At 44.3% G+C, this 25,332-nt stretch overlaps 1 protein-coding gene across 5 annotated transcripts; it reads right to left on the bottom strand.

The window, feature by feature from the left end:
- Nucleotides 1-10: 10 nt before the first annotated feature.
- LOC149970047 (interleukin-1 receptor-associated kinase 3-like) lies at nucleotides 11-25,332 on the bottom strand. 5 transcript variants are annotated; one of them, XM_090228948.1, is made up of 13 exons: nucleotides 25,123-25,332; nucleotides 17,200-17,382; nucleotides 16,818-16,894; nucleotides 12,679-12,748; nucleotides 9,833-9,984; nucleotides 9,568-9,632; nucleotides 8,980-9,094; nucleotides 7,614-7,732; nucleotides 6,077-6,272; nucleotides 5,781-5,843; nucleotides 5,483-5,650; nucleotides 2,752-3,223; nucleotides 11-2,027 (listed from the first exon to the last, which is right to left on the bottom strand). In XM_090228948.1, the coding sequence occupies exons 1-13, from the start codon at nucleotides 25,223-25,225 to the stop codon at nucleotides 1,891-1,893; spliced, it is 1,920 nt and encodes a 639-aa protein (XP_090085074.1). In that variant the 5' UTR covers nucleotides 25,226-25,332; the 3' UTR covers nucleotides 11-1,890. The 5 variants fall into 5 exon arrangements, with proteins under 5 accessions (XP_090085074.1, XP_090085077.1, XP_090085076.1 ...); XM_090228951.1 differs by lacking the exon at nucleotides 12,679-12,748 and having other exon boundaries at nucleotides 25,123-25,308; XM_090228950.1 differs by lacking the exons at nucleotides 12,679-12,748; nucleotides 16,818-16,894 and having other exon boundaries at nucleotides 25,123-25,279.

Below are 25,332 nucleotides of genomic sequence, written 5' to 3'. Positions count from 1 at the left end.
ATTCATCCCACATTGTCAATCTTATTTTATTAATAAAAGGCATGAAAAAATGTAAAGTCATCTTACAAAACATAAGTAAAGGGATAGTTGACCCAAATGACAAAATGACACATTGGTTTCCTTACCCTGTCAGCGGCCTGTGGACAAGGTATGACAGCACTTTATGCTTTGGTTTAGTTTCCCACTGTTTCTACTCGCTAACATTTTTGCATGAACCCATCATTTTAAATTATCTTTATAAAATGTTTTTTATTATAGAAGTACTGTATAAATCATTTCCTAATTTTATAAATAAGAAATATAAAATGGAATCTGTCAGCAGATAATAAATACCTTTCTACAAGAATATATTTTTTAGCATAATTTACTGACAACGAAGGACATAGATTGCTTTCATTCAACCATATGAACATCACGTCTCGTCACATACCAGGGCTGGATTTCCTAAAAGCATCGTAGCACTAACTTTAATTCCATTGAAACTAAATGGACGAAAGATGATCATAGTGCTACGATGCTTTTTGGGAAACCAGCCCAGATCCGTACAGTCATTTAGAGAAAGGGAGATTTGAAACCATCTACAGTATCATGTGGCTGAGTGGCCAGGGCCAGGTCATTTAACCAGGGCCAGATCATTTAACCAGGGCCAGATCATTTAACCAGAGCCAGGTCATTTAACCAGAGCCAGGACCAGGTCATTTAACCAGGGCCAGGTCATTTAACCAGGGCCAGGACCAGGTCATTTAACCAGGGCCAGGTCATTTAACCAGGGCCAGATCATTTAACCAGGGCCAGATCATTTAACCAGGACCAGGTCATTTAACCAGGACCAGGTCATTTAACCAGAGCCAGGTCATTTAACCAGGGCCAGATCATTTAACCAGGGCCAGATCATTTAACCAGGGCCAGATCATTTAACCAGGACCAGGTCATTTAACCAGGACCAGGTCATTTAACCAGGACCAGGTCATTTAACCAGAGCCAGGTCATTTAACCAGGGCCAGATCATTTAACCAGGACCAGGTCATTTAACCAGGACCAGGTCATTTAACCAGGACCAGGTCATTTAACCAGGACCAGGTCATTTAACCAGGACCAGGTCATTTAACCAGGGCCAGATCATTTAACCAGGGCCAGATCATTTAACCAGAGCCATGTCATTTAACCAGGGCCAGGTCATTTAACCAGGGCCAGGTCATTTAACCAGGGCCAGGTCATTTAACCAGGGCCAGGTCATTTAATCAGGGCCAGGACCAGGTCATTTAACCAGGGCCAGGTCATTTAACCAGGGCCAGATCATTTAACCAGGGCCAGGACCAGGTCATTTAACCAGGGCCAGGTCATTTAACCAGGGCCAGATCATTTAACCAGGGCCAGGACCAGGTCATTTAACCAGGGCCAGGTCATTTAACCAGGGCCAGGACCAGGTCATTTAACCAGGGCCACGTCAATTAACCAGGACCAGGTCATTTAACCAGGACCAGATCATTTAACCAGGACCAGGTCATTTAACCAGGACCAGGTCATTTAACCAGGACCAGGTCATTTAACCAGAGCCAGGACCAGGTCATTTAACCAGGACCAGATCATTTAACCAGGACCAGAAATGACTAAGTCAGATATATGGATAAGTTAACCCTCTCTCTCAGCAGGCTATGTACTGTATGCATGTGTCATTTAGAGTAGTGAAGTTGCCCTAGATGCTGGTCTGGGGTCTGTTTTGTGTTTTTAACCTCTAATGGTTAATTAAGATTAGGATTCGGGAGGGCAAGCAGATCCTAGATCAGCTTTGTCACTCCTGGGTGGTCATGGAGACAGAGAGGAGTTCCTCTGTAGCTTTGTCACTCCTGGGTGGTCATGGAGACAGAGAGTTGTTCCTCTGTAGCTTTGTCACTCCTGGGTGGTCATGGAGACAGAGAGGAGTTCCTCTGTTCTGAGGAGGCCTCTGTTGTACAGATCAATCTTATTCATCATTCTCTGCTTGGCAGGGTTGTCCACTATACTGAGGGAAGAGAAGCTGAGGTCACCTGAAACATAGACAGAACAATTTGAATTAAACCAGTATGTGACTCTGACTCAACATTGGCTGCTGTGTAAAGAAGAAATGATCTCTGAAATCTTAATTTTTATACAACCAGGTTCTAAAGCTAAAACAGTGTTTTTACTTGATCCTTTGACCAGACCTGGATAAACTCCAGGTCCTCGTTACAGTCTATAGGGAGTTAGTCTATAGGTAGTTAGTCTATAGGTAGTTACAGTCTATAGGTAGTTACAGTCTATAGGTAGTTACAGTCTATAGGTAGTTACAGTCTATAGGTAGTTACAGTCTATAGGTAGTTAGTCTATAGGGAGTTACAGTCTATAGGTAGTTACAGTCTATAGGTAGTTAGTCTATAGGTAGTTAGTCTATAGGGAGTTATAGTCTATACGGAGTTATAGTCTATAGGTAGTTATAGTCTATAGGTAGTTACAGTCTATAGGTAGTTATAGTCTATAGGTAGTTATAGTCTATAGGTAGTTAGTCTATAGGTAGTTACAGTCTATAGGTATTTACAGTCTATAGGTATTTATAGTCTATAGGTAGTTACAGTCTATAGGTAGTTATAGTCTATAGGTAGTTATAGTCTATAGGTAGTTATAGTCTATAGGTAGTTAGTCTATAGGTAGTTAGTCTATAGGTAGGGCCTTGGGCTTAAACCTGGTTAGGTAAGGTGGTGAGGTATAACTCCTGGTCCCAAACATAATACTTGCCTTGAGGGAGGTCTGAGGGGCAGGGAGTAAACCCATTGGCTCTACAGTCTTCACAGCCCAGTCCATTCACCTCAGCTGAACAGCTACATTGGACTGGCCAGCTACCGTAAAGATCCACTGGCTCTCCATTGGTCTGTAGGCTCTGGTCAGCCTCATCAGCCCCTAGCCCTGCTCTTTTCCCAGCCCCCTCCTGTGACAGGTGGCTGCTCCGCTCCCCACTGCCCAGATAGGTGACCTCTGACTGGCTACACTCACAGGGCCCTCCCTGAGCTGGAGCTGGCTGTGGGTTCTCAACAGGATAACTGTGCAGCTCATCATCCTCCACAGGCACACTGGGGCTGGGGTTGGAGCTGGGGCCCTGTCCCATCTGGGCAGGAGAGGCAGGGGGAGCTGGGGCCTCGTCGGTCAGCGTGTGGGGCTGGTCTTCAGGTGGGCACGGCAGGGGAAGCAGCTGGCTCAATACCTGTAACACCTGGAACAGGTAGGTTGGGGGAGATCACCCATTTCATTACTGTAAAAGACAATGTGCTATCAATGATTTACCTGTAAATAAAAGCAGTAATCGAGTATGACTCATAAAGTCAATATTTACTAAGTCCACAAATGTCGAGAGGCTGTAAATGACTTCAGTTCTCATTTGTCTAGTCAGCCCCTCACCTAGCTACAGTATTCACCTAGCTACAGTATTCACCTAGCTACAGTATTCACCTAGCTACGGTATTCACCTAGCTACAATATTCACCTAGCTACAGTATTCACCTAGCTACAGTATTCACCAAGCTACGATATTCACCTAGCTACAGTATTCACCTAGCTACAGTATTCACCAAGCTACGATATTCACCTAGCTACAGTATTCATCTAGCTACAGTATTCACCTAGCTACGGTATTCACCTAGCTACAGTATTCACCTAGCTACAGTATTCACCTAGCTTCAGTATTCACCTAGCTACGGTATTCACCTAGCTACGGTATTCACCTAGCTACGGTATTCACCTAGCTACGGTATTCACCTAGCTACGGTATTCACCTAGCTACGGTATTCACCTAGCTACAGTATTCAGTCCAGACCTAAGAGAACTCTAGTTCTAACGATGCTTTCAGGGAAACAAAGAGTTACTTTGGAGGTGACTACAACTACTTGAAAACAGATCCTCAAAAAATGACTACTTTAAAATAACTATTTGAATACAGATCTCAGGAAGTGACTACATTTCGGAAGTGTTCTTGTTTGAAACACACACTACACCATCTTTAAAGGGATACTTTACTCAGAATATAAACAAACATTACTTTCCACCTACCTTGGCTGTGGTTGATTCGAGAAGGCAGTTTTGGTATATTTCGCTTGCTTTCGACACTTAATAGCCATATTTTGTTACTGTTAGCATTCTAAGTAACGTTGAGCATTAAACTGTTCTTGTGCTGGAGTAAAACAACTGTAATTACCTTGTATTAGCATTTTGTTACATAATAATTTGGTAATTGCATAGCTATTAATTTATTTTACCAGGTAGGTTGACTGAGAACACATTCTCATGTACAGCAACAACCTGGGGTTATAGTTACAGGGGAGAGGAGCCATGTGCCATGTGATCTTTACTGACCTCAGAGAGTCAGGACACCTTTAATGTCCCATCCGAAAGACAGCACCCTACACAGGGCAGTGTCCCCAATCACCGCCCTGGGGCATTGGGATATTTTTTTAGACCAGAGGAAAGAGTGCCTCTTACTGGCCCTCCAACACCACTTCCAGCAGCATCTGGTCTCCCATGCAGGGACTGACCAGGACCAACCCTGCTTAGCTTCAGAAGCAAGCCAGCAGTGGGATGCAGGGTGGTATGCAGGGTGGTATGCTGGGTGCTATGCAGGGTGGTATGCAGGGTGATATGCTGGGTGGTATGCAGGGTGACATGCAGGGTGATATGCTGGGTGGTGTGCAGGGTGGTATGCAGGGTGGTATGCAGGTTGGTATGCAGGGTGGTATGCAGGGTGGTATGCAGGGTGGCATGTAGGGTGATATGCTGGCTGGTATGCTGGGTGGTATGCAGGGTGGTATGCAGGGTGATATGCTGGGTGGTATGCAGGGTGGTATGCAGGGTGGTATGCAGGGTGATATGCTGGGTGGTATGCAGGGTGGTATACAGGGTGGTATGCAGGGTGATATGCAGGGTGATATGCAGGGTGGTATGTAGGGTGATATGCAGGGTGGTATGCAGGGTGGTATGCAGGGTGGTATGCAGGGTGGTATGCAGGTTGGTATGCAGGTTGGTATGCAGGGTGGTATGCAGGGTGGTATGCAGGGTGGTATACTGGGTGGTATGCAGGGTGGTATACAGGGTGGTATGCAGGGTGGTATGTAGGGTGATATAATGGGTGGTATGCAGGGTGGTATGCTGGGTGGTATGCAGGGTGGTATGCAGGGTGGTATGCAGGGTGATTTGCAGGGTGGTATGCAGGGTGGTATGCTGGGTGGTACAGTCTATAGGTAGTTAGTCTATAGGTAGTTACAGTCTATAGGTAGTTAGTCTATAACTCTACCTAAACTATCTTCGACTAGCTCAAACTCTACCTAAACTATCTTCGACCAAACAGTCCTACCTTGAACCTTGACTCTAAAAGTCAGGTTCATGTCCCTATTCTCACATTTACCCAACTCAGTAAAGTAGAATTGAATTGAAATGAAGTGAATTGAACTGGATTGCATTGAACTGTATTGAGTCGACTCACATTCTCCATGGTGGGTCTGTTGCGTGGTCGTGTAGAGGTGCAGTCCAGGGCTAGACGCAACAAGGTAAAGGACATAGAGTGGGGACAAAGACCAGCTCTCGGGTCCAGATACTGAAGACAGGAGTCTACACTGCCAGTGTCCTCCACCTCTTCACGTAGGACGTTTCTCTGGACGGGAGGCAGGGAGGATGAACCAGAGCGCATGTATCCAGCAACACAGCATTATTTCATGTGTTTAGCAAGCATTTTAATACAATGTGCAATTTCCGTAAGTAACAAAATGTCATTTTAGTCTTACCAGCAGGGTGTGTTTAGGAGTCTCCTCTCTAGCTTTCCGTCCCGTTATAATTTCCATTATAACCTAAAGAACAAATAGCTTCGTATTAACAGGTTCTGGTCATGGACATCCAAGCCATTCCCAAACAGCTATGTTCTGGCATTCAGATCAGTTTATCTAGTATTAGTCGCAAGTAGCTGACAAAGACCACGTCTGTTGAAAGAGGATTGTTGTGTCACGCGCTCCCTAACTCACCACTCCCAAGCTGAACACGTCTGTTGAAAGAGGATTGTTGTGTCATGCGCTCCCTAACTCACCACTCCCAAGCTGAACACGTCCAGACTGACGGACAGCTTTCCGTCTCGTATGTATTCCTCCGGCAGGTAGCCCAGGGTTCCGAAGGTCGTATCCAAGGTAACGGTGCAGCTCTGACTGACGGAGTGGGGTCTGAGACGGGCCGTCCCAAAATCAGACAGCTTGGGCTGCAGCCGCTCGTCTAGCAGGATGTTAGAACTACACAGAGAGAATACGCTTTGGAACTCAGGTGTGACAGGGAGTCAGTGAAGAACAAATTCTTATTTACTATGACGGCCTAGGAACAGTGGGTTAACTGGTCTAGGAACAGTGGGTTAACTGGTCTAGGAACAGTGGGTTAACTGGTCTAGGAACAGTGGGTTAACTGGTCTAGGAACAGTGGGTTAACTGCCTTGTTCAGGGGCAGAACGACAGATTTTTTTACCTTGTTAGCTCAGGGATTTGATCTTGCAACCTTCCGGTTACTAGTCCAATGCACTAACCACAAGGCTCTCCTGCCACTAACCACTAGGCTAGGGGGTGAAAGGGGGTGAGGTGAGTGACTAGACTAGGGGTTTGAGCCGGTACCTTGTGATGTTATAGACTAGAGGTTTGAGCCGGTACCTTGTGATGTTATAGACTAGAGGTTTGAGCCGGTACCTTGTGATGTTATAGACTAGGGGTTTGAGCCGGTACCTTGTGATGTTATAGACTAGAGGTTTGAGCCGGTACCTTGTGATGTTATAGACTAGGGGTTTGAGCCGGTACCTTGTGATGTTATAGACTAGGGGTTTGAGCCGGTACCTTGTGATGTTATAGACTAGGGGTTTGAGCCGGTACCTTGTGATGTTATAGACTAGAGGTTTGAGTCGGTACCTTGTGATGTTATAGACTAGAGGTTTGAGCCGGTACCTTGTGATGTTATAGACTAGGGGTTTGAGCCGGTACCTTGTGATGTTATAGACTAGGGGTTTGAGCCGGTACCTTGTGATGTTATAGACTAGAGGTTTGAGCCGGTACCTTGTGATGTTATAGACTAGGGGTTTGAGCCGGTACCTTGTGATGTTATAGACTAGGGGTTTGAGCCGGTACCTTGTGATGTTATAGACTAGGGGTTTGAGCCGGTACCTTGTGATGTTATAGACTAGAGGTTTGAGCCGGTACCTTGTGATGTTATAGACTAGGGGTTTGAGCCGGTACCTTGTGATGTTATAGACTAGGGGTTTGAGCCGGTACCTTGTGATGTTATAGACTAGGGGTTTGAGCCGGTACCTTGTGATGTTATAGACTAGGGGTTTGAGCCGGTACCTTGTGATGTTATAGACTAGAGGTTTGAGCCGGTACCTTGTGATGTTATAGACTAGAGGTTTGAGCCGCTACCTTGTGATGTTATAGACTAGGGGTTTGAGCCGGTACCTTGTGATGTTATAGACTAGGGGTTTGAGCCGGCACCTTGTGATGTTATAGACTAGAGGTTTGAGCCGGTACCTTGTGATGTTATAGACTAGGGGTTTGAGCCGGTACCTTGTGATGTTATAGACTAGAGGTTTGAGCCGGTACCTTGTGATGTTACCACAGACCACAGTGCAGGGCTGGGCCATGTGTAGGTGATGTACAGCCTTAGCCGTCCCCTTGATGATGTCCAGGCGCTCCTGCCATGAGAGAGGAGGCACTGCGTTCTACAGAGAGATGCAGGAAGGGAAACCTGTTAGCATTTAAACACCAGTACACCTACTACCATACAGTTTGTCCACCGCAGAGACAGATACGCTGATATGTTCGGCATTGAAATAGAATAGAATAGTAGTTTAGTAGAATTAAATGGAAGATTATTGTCCAACCTACAACTAGAATAGGTAACACAACCTACAACTAGAATAGGTAACACAACCTACAACTAGAATAGGTAACACAACCTACAACTAGAATAGGTAACACAACCTACAACTAGAATAGGTAACACAACCTACAACTAGAATAGGTAACACAACCTACAACTAGAATAGGTAACACAACCTACAACTAGAATAGGTAACACAACCTACAACTAGAATAGGTAACACAACATACAACTAGAATAGGTAACACAACCTACAACTAGAATAGGTATCACAACCTACAACTAGAATAGGTAACACAACCTACAACTAGAATAGGTAACACAACATACAACTAGAATAGGTAACACAACCTACAACTAGAATAGGTATCACAACCTACAACTAGAATAGGTAACACAACCTACAACTAGAATAGGTAACACAACCTACAACTAGAATAGGTAACACAACCTACAACTAGAATAGGTAACACAACCTACAACTAGAATAGGTAACACAACCTACAACTAGAATAGGTAACACAGCCTACAACTAGAATAGGTAACACAACATACAACTAGAATAGGTAACACAACCTACAACTAGAATAGGTAACACAACCTACAACTAGAATAGGTGTATTTGTTGAAGAAAATGTGTGAGCTTGTGCATAGTGGTGTCTCAACTGAAGAGGTAGATCTCACCTGGTCATGCAGTCTGTGGAACAGAGATCCATTGGGAAGGTAAGGGGTAGAGAATAGAATATCTCACCTGGTCATGCAGTCTGTGGAACAGTGATCCGTTGGGAAGGTAAGGGGTATAGAATAGAATATCTCACCTGGTCATGCAGTCTGTGGAACAGAGATCCGTTGGGAAGGTAAGGGGTAGAGAATAGAATATCTCACCTGGTCATGCAGTCTGTGGAACAGAGATCCGTTGGGAAGGTAAGGGGTATAGAATAGAATATCTCACCTGGTCATGCAGTCTGTGGAACAGTGATCCGTTGGGAAGGTAAGGGGTAGAGAATAGAATATCTCACCTGGTCATGCAGTCTGTGGAACAGAGATCCGTTGGGAAGGTAAGGGGTATAGAATAGAATATCTCACCTGGTCATGCAGTCTGTGGAACAGAGATCCGTTGGGAAGGTAAGGGTATACCAGCCAGTAACGATCCCCATCAGAGTAACAACCCAACAGCTCTAAGATGTTAGGATGCTGGTAGCTGAAAGATAAACAGGCAGATTTGATGATTAGTAACAGGCAGATATTTACCTTTATTAATGGAGTAGGTAGACATACAGAAACCATCTAAAATGGAGGATTAATGGAGTAGGTAGACATTGAGAAACCATCTAAAATGGAGGATTACTGGAGTAGTTAGACATACAGAAACCATCTAAAATGGAGGATTAATGGAGTAGTTAGACATACAGAAACCATCTAAAATGGAGGATTAATGGAGTAGGTAGACATAGAGAAACCATCTAAAATGGAGGATTAATGGAGTAGGTAGACATAGAGAAACCATCTAAAATGGAGGATTAATGGAGTAGGTAGACATACAGAAACCATCTAAAATGGAGGATTAATGGAGTAGTTAGACATACAGAAACCATCTAAAATGGAGGATTAATGGAGTAGTTAGACATACAGAAACCATCTAAAATGGAGGATCAATTGAATAGTTATACATACAGATGATGAACTTCCATCTCTCTCCTGAATAGATCCCACAACTTCCTCCATGAGGCTTTCTGCACCTGTACAGACCAACGAAGAAGACCAACAAACACTTGAACTGTGTTGCGTATGTCCCCAGTCCTTTTGATGCACATGACCAAATAAATGTCTCTCTAGTTGAATAATGACCTGTATTATATTTCATCTCCATCAAGCCAGGGTCATTTTGAAAAGATGACTTTGATAAATGGAGCACTGTATGGAGTAGGAGTGTCAGTACCTGCTTGAAGAGCTTGACAGCGAAGGTTTCATTTCCCTTCACCACTCTGTAGACAGCAGAGAAGCTGCCCTCAGAGATCTTCATGTCCTGGTGAAAATGTCTAGTTCCCTCTATGACGTCTGAGTAGGTGATCACAAGCCTGTGGTTTCTACCTAGCAACAAAGTGAAAACACTAAGCCTGTGGTTTCTACTGAGCAACAGAGTGAAAACACTACGCCTGTGGTTTCTACTGAGCAACAGAGTGAAAACACTACGCCTGTGGTTTCTACTGAGCAACAGAGTGAAAACACTACGCCTGTGGTTTCTACCTAGCAACAGAGTGAAAACACTACGCCTGTGGTTTCTACTGAGCAACAGAGTGAAAACACTACGCCTGTGGTTTCTACCTAGCAACAGAGTGAAAACACTACGCCTGTGGTTTCTACTGAGCAACAGAGTGAAAACACTACGCCTGTGGTTTCTACCTAGCAACAGAGTGAAAACACTACGCCTGTGGTTTCTACTGAGCAACAGAGTGAAAACACTACGCCTGTGGTTTCTACCTAGCAACAGAGTGAAAACACTAAGCCTGTGGTTTCTACTGAGCAACAGAGTGAAAACACTACGCCTGTGGTTTCTACTGAGCAACAGAGTGAAAACACTACGCCTGTGGTTTCTACTGAGCAACAGAGTGAAAACACTACGCCTGTGGTTTCTACTGAGCAACAGAGTGAAAACACTACGCCTGTGGTTTCTACTGAGCAACAGAGTGAAAACACTACGCCTGTGGTTTCTACTGAGCAACAGAGTGAAAACACTACGCCTGTGGTTTCTACCTAGCAACAGAGTGAAAACACTACGCCTGTGGTTTCTACTGAGCAACAGAGTGAAAACACTACGCCTGTGGTTTCTACCTAGCAACAGAGTGAAAACACTACGCCTGTGGTTTCTACTGAGCAACAGAGTGAAAACACTAAGCCTGTGGTTTCTACTGAGCAACAGAGTGAAAACACTACGCCTGTGGTTTCTACCTAGCAACAGAGTGAAAACACTAAGCCTGTGGTTTCTACTGAGCAACAGAGTGAAAACACTACGCCTGTGGTTTCTACTGAGCAACAGAGTGAAAACACTACGCCTGTGGTTTCTACTGAGCAACAGAGTGAAAACACTACGCCTGTGGTTTCTACTGAGCAACAGAGTGAAAACACTACGCCTGTGGTTTCTACTGAGCAACAGAGTGAAAACACTACGCCTGTGGTTTCTACTGAGCAACAGAGTGAAAACACTACGCCTGTGGTTTCTACCTAGCAACAGAGTGAAAACACTACGCCTGTGGTTTCTACCTAGCAACAGAGTGAAAACACTACGCCTGTGGTTTCTACCTAGCAACAGAGTGAAAACACTACGCCTGTGGTTTCTACCTAGCAACAGAGTGAAAACACTACGCCTGTGGTTTCTACAAGGTGAGAACACTTAGAACATACGCAGAGTAACGAGGAAAAACCTCAGCATTCTCACTAGTACTTTGACACACAATGAGTCGTATGGCTACATCCCAAACAGCACCCTATTCCCTACGTAGTGGACTACTTTTGACCCATGGGCACTATTTAGGGAATATAGGGTGCCCATTTGGGTTGCACCCTATGAAACCGGTCGTCAATGAAACCACAAAATAAAAAGGGAAGTGAAATGGGGAAATGGATACCTCTCAGAAGCTTACTCTCATAGGATGTTCCACATAATGCCCTCAATATTATTTATGGGTCTGTTGTAACTAGGGACCATCTCAACACAACCGTCTGTTGTATCTAGGGACCATCTGAACACATCAGTCTGTTGTATCTAGGGACCATCTCAACACATCATTCTGTTGTATCTAGGGACCATCTCAACACAACCGTCTGTTGTAACTAGGGACCATCTGAACACATCATTCTGTTGTATCTAGGGATCATCTCAACACATCAGTCTGTTGTAACTAGGGACCATCTCAACACATCAGTCTGTTGTATCTAGGGACCATCTCAACACATCGGTCTGTTGTAACTAAGGACCATCTCAACACAACCGTCTGTTGTAACTAGGGACCATCTCAACACATCAGTCTGTTGTAACTAGGGACCATCTGAACACATCAGTCTGTTGTGGACCAGAGGTGTGATGTTTTGACATAAGAACGTGTGATAGTAGTACCAACATAGCACGATGAATACCATTCCTACTGAAACAATCTAATGTACTCAGTAATCTAATGTACTCAGTAATCTAATGTACTCAGTAATCTAATGTACTCAGTAATCTAATGTACTCAGCAATCTAATGTACTCAGTAATCTAATGTACTCAGTAATCTAATGTACTCAGTAATCTAATGTACTCAGTAATCTAATGTACTCAGCAATCTAATGTACTCAGTAATCTAATGTACTCAGTAATCTAATGTACTCAGTAATCTAATGTACTCAGCAATCTAATGTACTCAGCAATCTAATGTACTCAGTAATCTAATGTACTCAGTAATCTAATGTACTCAGCAATCTAATGTACTCAGCAATCTAATGTACTCAGTAATCTAATGTATCTCAGTAATCTAATGTACTCAGTAATCTAATGTACTCAGTAATCTAATGTACTCAGTAATCTAATGTATCTCATTAGGAATATTAAAAGGTGGACAGAAAAATCACAAGACAGAAAAACGGTAGAAAAAAATGTCAAATTAAAAGAATATTAACATTGTCACATACATCGGATAGGTGCAGTCTAATGTATTGTTTTACAAGGCGAAATAGGGTTAAGTGCCTTGCTCAAGGGCACACGGGCAGTTTTTCACATTGTCGGCTCAGCAGCCTTTCAGTTATGTACCTTCACTTGACACGTGATAATTAGACTGGTTCCAACCAGGTCGGGTCGACTCGCTGGCAGGTGGGGGTGACTAAGAAAACAGGACGTGGTGACGAAAACACACACAACACGGAACATACAACAGACAACAGTTAGTACAGTGTAACTAAGGATGAATTACAGGGTGACACATGGACTAGCCTACGTAGACAACAGTTAGTACAGTGTAACTAAGGATGAATTACAGGGTGACACATGGACTAGCCTACATAGACAACAGTTATTACAGGGTGACACAAGGACTAGCCTACGTAGACAACAGTTAGTACAGTGTAACTAAGGATGAATTACAGGGAGACACATGGACTAGCCTACGTAGACAACAGTTAGTACAGTGTAACTAAGGATGAATTACAGGGTGACACATGGACTAGCCTACATAGACAACAGTTACTACAGGGTGACACATGGACTAGCCTACATAGACAACAGTTACTACAGGGTGACACATGGACTAGCCTACGTAGACAACAGTTAGTACAGTGTAACTAAGGATGAATTACAGGGTGACACATGGACTAGCCTACATAGACAACAGTTATTACAGTGTGACACATGGACTAGCCTACATAGACAACAGTTATTACAGGGTGACACATGGACTAGCCTACATAGACAACAGTTATTACAGGGTGACACATGGACTAGCTTACGTAGACAACAGTTATTACAGGGTGACACATGGACTAGTCTACATAGACAACAGTTACTACAGGGTGACACATGGACTAGCCTACATAGACAACATTTATTACAGGGCGACACATGGACTAGCCTACATAGACAAGTTATTACAGGGTGACACAAGGACTAGCCTACATAGACAAGTTATTACAGGGTGACACATGGACTAGCCTACATAGACAACACTTACTACAGGGTGACACATGGACTAGCCTACATAGACAACAGTTATTACAGGGCGACACATGGACTAGCCTACATAGACAAGTTATTACAGGGTGACACATGGACTAGTCTACATAGACAAGTTATTACAGGGTGACACAAGGACTAGTCTACATAGACAAGTTATTACAGGGTGACACAAGGACTAGCCTACATAGACAAGTTATTACAGGGTGACACATGGACTAGCCTACATAGACAACAGTTATTACAGGTCACCCTGAATTACAGGGTGACACATGGACTAGCCTACATAGACAACAGTTATTACAGGGTGACACATGGACTAGTCTACATAGACAAGTTATTACAGGGTGACACAAGGACTAGTCTACATAGACAAGTTATTACAGGGTGACACAAGGACTAGCCTACATAGACAAGTTATTACAGGGTGACACAAGGACTAGCCTACATAGACAAGTTATTACAGGGTGACACATGGACTAGCCTACATAGACAACAGTTATTACAGGTCACCCTGAATTACAGGGTGACACATGGACTAGCCTACATAGACAACAGTTATTACAGGGTGACACATGGACTAGCCTACATAGACAACAGTTATTACATGGTGACACATGGACTAGCCTGCATAGACAACAGTTACTACAGGGTGACACATGGACTAGCCTACATAGACAACAGTTATTACAGTGTGACACATGGACTAGCCTACATAGACAACAGTTACTACAGGGTTACACATGGACTAGCCTACATAGACAACAGTTATTACAGTGTGACACATGGACTAGCCTACATAGACAACAGTTACTACAGGGTTACACATGGACTAGCCTACATAGACAACAGTTATTACAGGGTGACACATGGACTAGCCTACATAGACAACACTTACTACAGGGTTGCACATGGACTAGCCAACATAGACAACAGTTATTACAGGGCGACACATGGACTAGCCTACATAGACAAGTTATTACAGGGTGACACATGGACTAGTCTACATAGACAAGTTATTACAGGGTGATAACAGTTATGGATCATAACATTATAAGTTGATCATGACTAGTAGCTACCGTGGGTAACTGAGGAGGGGAGGGGTTTGATTAATAGACATATCATGACATAACTAGTAGCCTACCGTGGGTAACTGAGGAGGGGAGGGGTTTGATTAATAGATACATCATGACATGACTAGTAGCCTACCGCGGGTGACTGAGGAGGGGAGGGGTTTGATTAATAGATACATCAGGACATAACTAGTAGCCTACCGTGGGTGACTGAGGAGGGGAGGGGTTTGATTAATAGATACATCAGGACATAACTAGTAGCCTACCGCGGGTGAATGAGGAGGGGAGGGGTTTGATTAATAGATACATCAGGACATAACTAGTAGCCTACCGTGGGTAACTGAGGAGGGGAGGGGTTTGATTAATAGATACATCATGACATGACTAGTAGCCTACCGTGGGTAACTGAGGAGGGGAGGGGTTTGATTAATAGATACATCAGGACATAACTAGTAGCCTACCGTGGGTAACTGAGGAGGGGAGGGGTTTGATTAATAGATACATCAGGACATAACTAGTAGCCTAGCGCGGGTGACTGAGGAGGGGAGGGGTTTGATAAATAGATACATCAGGACATAACTAGTAGCCTACCGCGGGTAACTGAGGAGGGGAGGGGTTTGATTAATAGACATATCATTACATAACTAGTAGTCTACCGTGGGTAACTGAGGAGGGGAGGGGTTTGATTAATAGATACATCAGGACATAACTAGTAGCCTACCGTGGGTAACTGAGGAGGGGAGGGGTTTGATTAATAGATACATCAGGACATAACTAGTAGCCTACCGCGGGTGACTGAGGAGGGGAGGGGTTTGATTAATAGATACATCAGGACATAACTAGTAGCCTACCGTGGGTGACTGAGGAGGGGAGGGGTTTGATTAATAGATACATCAGGACATAACTAGTAGCCTACCGTGGGTAACTGAGGAGGGGAGGGGTTTGATTAATAGATACATCAGGACATAACTAGTAGCTACCGTGGGTAACTGAGGAGGGGAGGGGTTTGATGAATAGATAAATCAGGACATAACTAGTAGCCTACCGTGGGTGACTGAGGAGGGGAGGGGTTTGATTAATAGATACATCAGGACATAACTAGTAGTCTACCGTGGGTAACTGAGGAGGGGAGGGGTTTGATTAATAGATACATCAGGACATAACTAGTAGCCTACCGTGGGTGACTGAGGAGGGGAGGGGTTTGATTAATAGATACATCAGGACATAACTAGTAGCCTACCGTGGGTGACTGAGGAGGGGAGGGGTTTGATTAATAGATACATCAGGACATAACTAGTAGCCTACCGTGGGTGACTGAGGAGGGGAGGGGTTTGATTAATAGATACATCAGGACATAACTAGTAGCCTACCGTGGGTGACTGAGGAGGGGAGGGGTTTGATTAATAGATACATCAGGACATAACTAGTAGCCTACCGTGGGTAACTGAGGAGGGGATGGGTTTGATTAATAGATACATCAGGACATAACTAGTAGCCTACCGTGGGTGACTGAGGAGGGGAGGGGTTTGATTAATAGATACATCAGGACATAACTAGTAGCCCTACCGTGGGTAACTGAGGAGGGGAGGGGTTTGATTAATAGATACATCAGGACATAACTAGTAGCCTACCGTGGGTGACTGAGGAGGGGAGGGGTTTGATTAATAGATACATCAGGACATAACTAGTAGCCTACCGTGGGTGACTGAGGAGGGGAGGGGTTTGATTAATAGATACATCAGGACATAACTAGTAGCCTACCGCGGGTGAATGAGGAGGGGAGGGGTTTGATTAATAGATACATCAGGACATAACTAGTAGCCTACCGTGGGTAACTGAGGAGGGGAGGGGTTTGATTAATAGATACATCAGGACATAACTAGTAGCCTACCGTGGGTAACTGAGGAGGGGAGGGGTTTGATTAATAGATACATCAGGACATAACTAGTAGCCTACCGTGGGTGAATGAGGAGGGGAGGGGTTTGATTAATAGATACATCAGGACATAACTAGTAGCCTACCGTGGGTGAATGAGGAGGGGAGGGGTTTGATTAATAGATACATCAGGACATAACTAGTAGCCTACCGTGGGTGAATGAGGAGGGGAGGGGTTTGATTAATAGATACATCAGGACATAACTAGTAGCCTACCGCGGGTGACTGAGGAGGGGAGGGGTTATCCCTGCTGCTCTTTGATGGTCCACTGTTGGGGAAGGAATACTGTGTTTCTGAAAGGATAACATTTCATTGTTTTATTGACCACTAATAACATTTCTCTACATTATCAACCATTAGTGTAGCAGGACACTGAAAATGTTCAGTCTGTCTGATTGCTAAATGTTTTGTTGACAGTGTTGAGTGCTTGCACACGAATAGAGGAAGTTTACGCAACAATGACATTACAGAAGTGAAACCAAAGGGTATTTGCTTCAGTGAAAAACAAGCTACAGTTCTGGAAGTCGTAACGTGTGGAATACTATAGGAAACTGACACAAACTGCAGTGTGGTATAGGTCTATTAATAGTCGCCTTACCTTGAGGACTAAAGAGCTGCAGAGCTCTGTAGTGACACATATCCTCCAACACCTTCACAAGGTCCCCAACAGTTTTGTTCTGTTGCGCCCACGCCCAGATGAGTTCTCGCGTGGGGCTCTTGCCTATTGCCTCCAGCCTCTCGGTGCGTCGCACCTCCGTCCAACTTGGCACGATACGCGACGCTGAAGGGGGATCGATAAAGGAGAGAAATAAGCGCGTTAACAACAGGGAACACGTTCTTATAGTGCGTGGGCGTATTGGCCGTCTGGCAATTCTGGCAAATGCAGAGAGTGGGTCTCACTCTCTTTGCCGGACCATCTTTTAACAGGGTGGGCTGGTCGAAATTGATCCCAAAATATATATATATATAAAAAAAATTATTTTAAAAAAATGTCACGGCTGGTGATTTTATATGACTTTTGCTCAATTTCTCTGTTTTTATAATAATCTATACTGAGCATTTTGCTGACCAGTGAGCAATGGCCGGCTCCCCTACCAAGATGGGTCAGGACAGTTTTCTGATTGGCTGAGCTGAGGTGGAGCAAATTCACATTCAAAGTCAAACGCAGATTATCAAAGAGAGTGAGACCCACTCTCTGTCAGTCACTTATCAGTGAGACCCGCTCTCTGTCAGTCACTTATCAGTGAGACCCGCTCTCTGTCAGTCACTTATCAGTGAGACCCGTTCTCTGTCAGTCACTTATCAGTGAGACCTACTCTCTGTCAGTCACTTATCAGTGAGACCCACTCTCTGTCAGTCACTTATCAGTGAGACCCGCTCTCTGTCAGTCACTTATCAGTGAGACCCACTCTCTGTCAGTCACTAATCAGTGAGACCCGCTCTCTGTCAGTCACTTCTCAGTGAGACCCACTCTCTGTCAGTCACTATCAGTGAGACCCACTCTCTGTCAGTCACTTATCAGTGAGACCCACTCTCTGTCAGTCACTATCAGTGAGACCCACTCTCTGTCAGTCACTTATCAGTGAGACCCACTCTCTGTCAGTCACTTATCAGTGAGACCCACTCTCTGTCAGTCACTATCAGTGAGACCCACTCTCTGTCAGTCACTTATCAGTGAGACCAGAACAGGAGATCACGTATCAAAGAGTGAGACCAGCTCTCCGTCAGAACAGGAGATCACATATCAAAGAGGGAGACCAGCTCTCTGTCAGAACAGGAGATCACATATCAAAGAGTGAGACCAGCTCTCTGTCAGAACAGGAGATCACATATCAAAGAGTGAGACCAGCTCTCTGTCAGAACAGGAAATCACATATCAAAGAGTGAGACCAGCTCTCTGTCAGAACAGGAGATCACATATCAAAGAGTGAGACCAGCTCTCTGTCAGAACAGGAGATCACATATCAAAGAGTGAGACCAGCTCTCCGTCAGAACAGGAGATCACATATCAAAGAGTGAGACCAGCTCTCTGTCAGAACAGGAGATCACATATCAAAGAGGGAGACCAGCTCTCTGTCAGAACAGGAAATCACATATCAAAGAGTGAGACCAGCTCTCTGTCAGAACAGGAGATCACATATCAAAGAGTGAGACCAGCTCTCTGTCAGAACAGGAGATCACATATCAAAGAGTGAGACCAGCTCTCTGTCAGAACAGGAGATCACATATCAAAGAGTGAGACCAGCTCTCTGTCAGAACAGGAAATCACATATCAAAGAGTGAGACCAGCTCTCCGTCAGAACAGGAAATAACATATCAAAGAGTGAGACCAGCTCTCCGTCAGAACAGGAGATCACATATCAAAGGGTGAAACCAGCTCTCTGTCAGAACAGGAGATCACATATCAAAGAGTGAGACCAGCTCTCCGTCAGAACAGGAAATAACATATCAAAGAGTGAGACCAGCTCTCCGTCAGAACAGGAAATCACATATCAAAGAGTGAGACCAGCTCTCTGTCAGAACAGGAGATCACATATCAAAGAGTGAGACCAGCTCTCTGTCAGAACAGGAAATCATGCATCATGAAAACAGAAAGGTGGCGCTGAAACAGTTAAGAGACCAGCTCTCTGTCAGAACAGGAAATCATGTATCATGAAAACAGAAAGGTGGTGCTGAAACAGTTAAGAGACCAGCTCTCTGTCAGAACAGGAAATCATGCATCATGAAAACAGAAAGGTGGTGCTGAAACAGTTAAGAGACCAGCTCTCTGTCAGAACAGGAAATCATGCATCATGAAAACAGAAAGGTGGTGCTGAAACAGTTAAGAGACCAGCTCTCTGTCAGAACAGGAAATCATGTATCATGAAAACAGAAAGGTGGCGCTGAAACAGTTAAGAGACCAGCTCTCCGTCAGAACAGGAAATCATGTATCATGAAAACAGAAAGGTGGTGCTGAAACAGTTAAGAGACCAGCTCTCTGTCAGAACAGGAAATCATGTATCATGAAAACAGAAAGGTGGCGCTGAAACAGTTAAGAGACCAGCTCTCTGTCAGAACAGGAAATCATGCATCATGAAAACAGAAAGGTGGTGCTGAAACAGTTAAGAGACCAGCTCTCTGTCAGAACAGGAAATCATGCATCATGAAAACAGAAAGGTGGTGCTGAAACAGTTAAGAGACCAGCTCTCCGTCAGAACAGGAAATCATGCATCATGAAAACAGAAAGGTGGCGCTGAAACAGTTAAGAGACCAGCTCTCTGTCAGAACAGGAAATCATGCATCATGAAAACAGAAAGGTGGCGCTGAAACAGTTAAGAGACCAGCTCTCTGTCAGAACAGGAAATCATGCATCATGAAAACAGAAAGGTGGCGCTGAAACAGTTAAGAGACCAGCTCTCCGTCAGAACAGGAAATCATGTATCATGAAAAAAGAAAGGTGGCGCTGAAACAGTTAAGAGACCAGCTCTCTGTCAGAACAGGAAATCATGCATCATGAAAACAGAAAGGTGGCGCTGAAACAGTTAAGAGACCAGCTCTCTGTCAGAACAGGAAATCATGCATCATGAAAACAGAAAGGTGGTGCTGAAACAGTTAAGAGACCAGCTCTCCGTCAGAACAGGAAATCATGCATCATGAAAACAGAAAGGTGGTGCTGAAACAGTTAAGAGACCAGCTCTCCGTCAGAACAGGAGATCATGTATCATGAAAACAGAAAGGTGGCGCTGAAACAGTTAAGAGACCAGCTCTCCGTCAGAACAGGAGATCATGTATCATGAAAACAGAAAGGTGGCGCTGAAACAGTTAAGAGACCAGCTCTCTGTCAGAACAGGAAATCATGCATCATGAAAACAGAAAGGTGGTGCTGAAACAGTTAAGAGACCAGCTCTCTGTCAGAACAGGAGATCATGTATCATGAAAACAGAAAGGTGGCGCTGAAACAGTTAAGAGACCAGCTCTCCGTCAGAACAGGAGATCATGTATCATGAAAACAGAAAGGTGGTGCTGAAACAGTTAAGAAACCAGCTCTCCGTCAGAACAGGAGATCATGTATCATGAAAACAGAAAGGTGGCGCTGAAACAGTTAAGAGACCAGCTCTCCGTCAGAACAGGAAATCATGCATCATGAAAACAGAAAGGTGGCGCTGAAACAGTTAAGAGACCAGCTCTCTGTCAGAACAGGAGATCATGTATCATGAAAACAGAAAGGTGGCGCTGAAACAGTTAAGAGACCAGCTCTCCGTCAGAACAGGAGATCATGTATCATGAAAACAGAAAGGTGGCGCTGAAACAGTTAAGAGACCAGCTCTCCGTCAGAACAGGAAATCATGTATCATGAAAACAGAAAGGTGGTGCTGAAACAGTTAAGAGACCAGCTCTCCGTCAGAACAGGAAATCATGTATCATGAAAACAGAAAGGTGGCGCTGAAACAGTTAAGAGACCAGCTCTCTGTCAGAACAGGAAATCATGCATCATGAAAACAGAAAGGTGGCGCTGAAACAGTTAAGAGACCAGCTCTCTGTCAGAACAGGAAATCATGCATCATGAAAACAGAAAGGTGGTGCTGAAACAGTTAAGAGACCAGCTCTCTGTCAGAACAGGAAATCATGCATCATGAAAACAGAAAGGTGGTGCTGAAACAGTTAAGAGACCAGCTCTCTGTCAGAACAGGAAATCATGCATCATGAAAACAGAAAGGTGGCGCTGAAACAGTTAAGAGACCAGCTCTCTGTCAGAACAGGAAATCATGCATCATGAAAACAGAAAGGTGGTGCTGAAACAGTTAAGAGACCAGCTCTCTGTCAGAACAGGAAATCATGCATCATGAAAACAGAAAGGTGGTGCTGAAACAGTTAAGAGACCAGCTCTCCGTCAGAACAGGAGATCATGTATCATGAAAACAGAAAGGTGGCGCTGAAACAGTTAAGAGACCAGCTCTCCGTCAGAACAGGAGATCATGTATCATGAAAACAGAAAGGTGGTGCTGAAACAGTTAAGAGACCAGCTCTCTGTCAGAACAGGAAATCATGCATCATGAAAACAGAAAGGTGGTGCTGAAACAGTTAAGAGACCAGCTCTCCGTCAGAACAGGAAATCATGTATCATGAAAACAGAAAGGTGGCGCTGAAACAGTTAAGAGACCAGCTCTCCGTCAGAACAGGAAATCATGCATCATGAAAACAGAAAGGTGGTGCTGAAACAGTTAAGAGACCAGCTCTCTGTCAGAACAGGAAATCATGCATCATGAAAACAGAAAGGTGGTGCTGAAACAGTTAAGAGACCAGCTCTCTGTCAGAACAGGAAATCATGCATCATGAAAACAGAAAGGTGGCGCTGAAACAGTTAAGAGACCAGCTCTCTGTCAGAACAGGAAATCATGCATCATGAAAACAGAAAGGTGGTGCTGAAACAGTTAAGAGACCAGCTCTCTGTCAGAACAGGAAATCATGCATCATGAAAACAGAAAGGTGGTGCTGAAACAGTTAAGAGACCAGCTCTCCGTCAGAACAGGAGATCATGTATCATGAAAACAGAAAGGTGGCGCTGAAACAGTTAAGAGACCAGCTCTCCGTCAGAACAGGAGATCATGTATCATGAAAACAGAAAGGTGGTGCTGAAACAGTTAAGAGACCAGCTCTCTGTCAGAACAGGAAATCATGCATCATGAAAACAGAAAGGTGGTGCTGAAACAGTTAAGAGACCAGCTCTCCGTCAGAACAGGAAATCATGCATCATGAAAACAGAAAGGTGGCGCTGAAACAGTTAAGAGACCAGCTCTCTGTCAGAACAGGAAATCATGCATCATGAAAACAGAAAGGTGGTGCTGAAACAGTTAAGAGACCAGCTCTCTGTCAGAACAGGAAATCATGCATCATGAAAACAGAAAGGTGGCGCTGAAACAGTTAAGAGACCAGCTCTCCGTCAGAACAGGAAATCATGCATCATGAAAACAGAAAGGTGGCGCTGAAACAGTTAAGAGACCAAAAGAAGGCATCTTGGTGCTGACGTCTCTAAATGTCTGAAATGAACCCAGGTATTTGTTAAAAGTTCTGGTTGTGCTGGTCCGAGAGCAGCAGACCACAGTGGTGTAGTTGAGACAGACAGAATACAGAGGAAGACTCACGCACACTGACACAGATCCTGTATCCTACTGTTGCCTGTTAGGCCACATATGTTGGCTGTATATTGTATAAAATAGTCTCTTCAGCCCGGCAAGGCAACGAGGGTTTCTGATCAGTAGCAGAGAGGAAGAGCCGTGTATCTGGCCCCTCATTGGCTAGAGGGGTCCTACCCTATCTTATGTTACACGCCTGCCTTCCATCTTTGATGATACACCTCTATGTATTTCCATTGTTAAAGCGGGCCGCTTGACTCGTCAATATAATAGATCACATTTAACTGTAGTGACTAGGGACTCCGGTGTCAGATTCCATTTAACTGTAGTGACTAGGGAGTCCGGTGTCAGATTCCATTTAACTGTAGTGACTAGGGACTCCGGTGTCAGATTCCATTTAACTGTAGTGACTAGGGAGTCCGGTGTCAGATTCCATTTAACTGTAGTGACTAGGGACTCCGGTGTCAGATTCCATTTAACTGTAGTGACTAGGGAGTCCGGTGTCAGATTCCATTTAACTGTAGTGACTAGGGAGTCCGGTGTCAGATTCCATTTAACTGTAGTGACTAGGGAGTCCGGTGTCAGATTCCATTTAACTGTAGTGACTAGGGAGTCCGGTGTCAGATTCCATTTAACTGTAGTGACTAGGGAGTCCGGTGTCAGATTCCATTTAACTGTAGTGACTAGGGACTCCGGTGTCAGATTCCATTTAACTGTAGCGACTAGGGACTCCGGTGTCAGATTCCATTTAACTGTAGTGACTAGGGACTCCGGTGTCAGATTCCATTTAACTGTAGTGACTAGGGACTCCGGTGTCAGATTCCATTTAACTGTAGTGACTAGGGACTCCGGTGTCAGATTCCATTTAACTGTAGTGACTAGGGAGTCCGGTGTCAGATTCCATTTAACTGTAGTGACTAGGGACTCTGGTGTCAGATTCCATTTAACTGTAGTGACTAGGGAGTCCGGTGTCAGATTCCATTTAACTGTAGTGACTAGGGAGTCCGGTGTCAGATTCCATTTAACTGTAGTGACTAGGGACTCCGGTGTCAGATTCCATTTAACTGTAGTGACTAGGGAGTCCGGTGTCAGATTCCATTTAACTGTAGTGACTAGGGACTCCGGTGTCAGATTCCATTTAACTGTAGTGACTAGGGACTCCGGTGTTGGATTCCATTGCACATCCACCGTCATTGGAGGCTGGAAAGTCCCGTCTGAAATGTAATTTGCCTCACCGGGAGGGCCCGTCACTGCTTGTCTCAAACGAAGCACACCGCTGGAAATCTGTCCACATCCACAGAAACTAGTCCCATCTTTCTGTGACAAACACAGATGGTTTTATATTGAATTAAATAGAATAAAAAAAAAACAGTAATTATTTGTTTTCTCATGATTTGTTTTCTCATGATTTGTTTTCTCATGATTTGTTTTCTCACTCACTCACTCACTCACTCACTCACTCACTCACTCACTCACCCCCTCACTCACTCACTCACTCACTCACTCACTCACTCACTCACTCACTCACCCCCTCACTCACTCACTCACTCACCCCCTCACTCACTCACTCACTCACTCACTCACCCCCTCACTCACTCACTCACTCACTCATTTTTACCCGTGACATAGTTTTCAAAGTAGCCCAGTTTGGCAGGAAAACTACAAACATGACAACTGACTCAGTGACTGTGCAGGCTCGCGGAAGCCAATGTAGAGTGAGGTTAAATGCAGGTTAAAAACATGATCCACATCTATACCATGGTAACAATGATGCAGTACCATGGTAATAGTTAAGGACACTGACAGTACAATGGTAGTACCATCAAACTTCAGGGCTAAAACCACAGTACTTTTCCATGATACAGACTATATCATGGTATTAATGAAAGTACCACAGTAGTACCATGCTATTCATGAAAGTAACATAGTAGTACCATGGTATTAATGAAAGTACCCCAGTAGTACCATGGTATTAATGAAAGTACCCCAGTAGTACCATGGTATTAATGAAAGTACCACAGTAGTACCATGGTATAAGTGAAAGTAGCATAGTAGTATCATGGTATTAATGAAAGTAGCATAGTAGTATCATAGTAGTATCATGCCCTCGAAAAGGGGTTGTGGAGCAGTGATGATGTGAGTTGCTGTAGCTAAAATACCAGCGCTACTGTACATTTCTGACCCAGTCTGCCGATGTTATAGTGACATTATACTATCTGCTATACACTAACAGCGTTACATAGTGCGGTGGGGGAAAAAACGGAATGTTTATTTATCACAGAAGAGATCGTTAACATGTAATCTACACAACCTGTACCACAGTGTACACAACACTTCCGTTTAGGTAAACCCGTAATCATTCGGTTTAAAGCGCGCACAGAAAGTAACCCTTTGTTCACATTACTCACCGAGCCCGCGCCATCCGAGGCTGTCATCACCGCTGTCGATTATCTTACAAAACTTCTCCATCAAAACTGGGGGGACATCATACAGGTACATAGACGAGTCCATCTCAACTGCGACTGAGCTGGAACCTTATTATCGTCATGAATCTAACCTATGTGAAGCTAGCCACAATACAGATCAGCCACGATAGTTGAATTTGCGGTTTCACATTC

The sequence above is a fragment of the Oncorhynchus mykiss genome, unplaced genomic scaffold (assembly GCF_057628025.1).
Source record: "Oncorhynchus mykiss isolate SJ-2025 unplaced genomic scaffold, ASM5762802v1 scaffold106, whole genome shotgun sequence".
NCBI lineage: Eukaryota > Metazoa > Chordata > Actinopteri > Salmoniformes > Salmonidae > Oncorhynchus > Oncorhynchus mykiss.
This window is presented reverse-complemented; position numbering and strand designations above follow the sequence as displayed.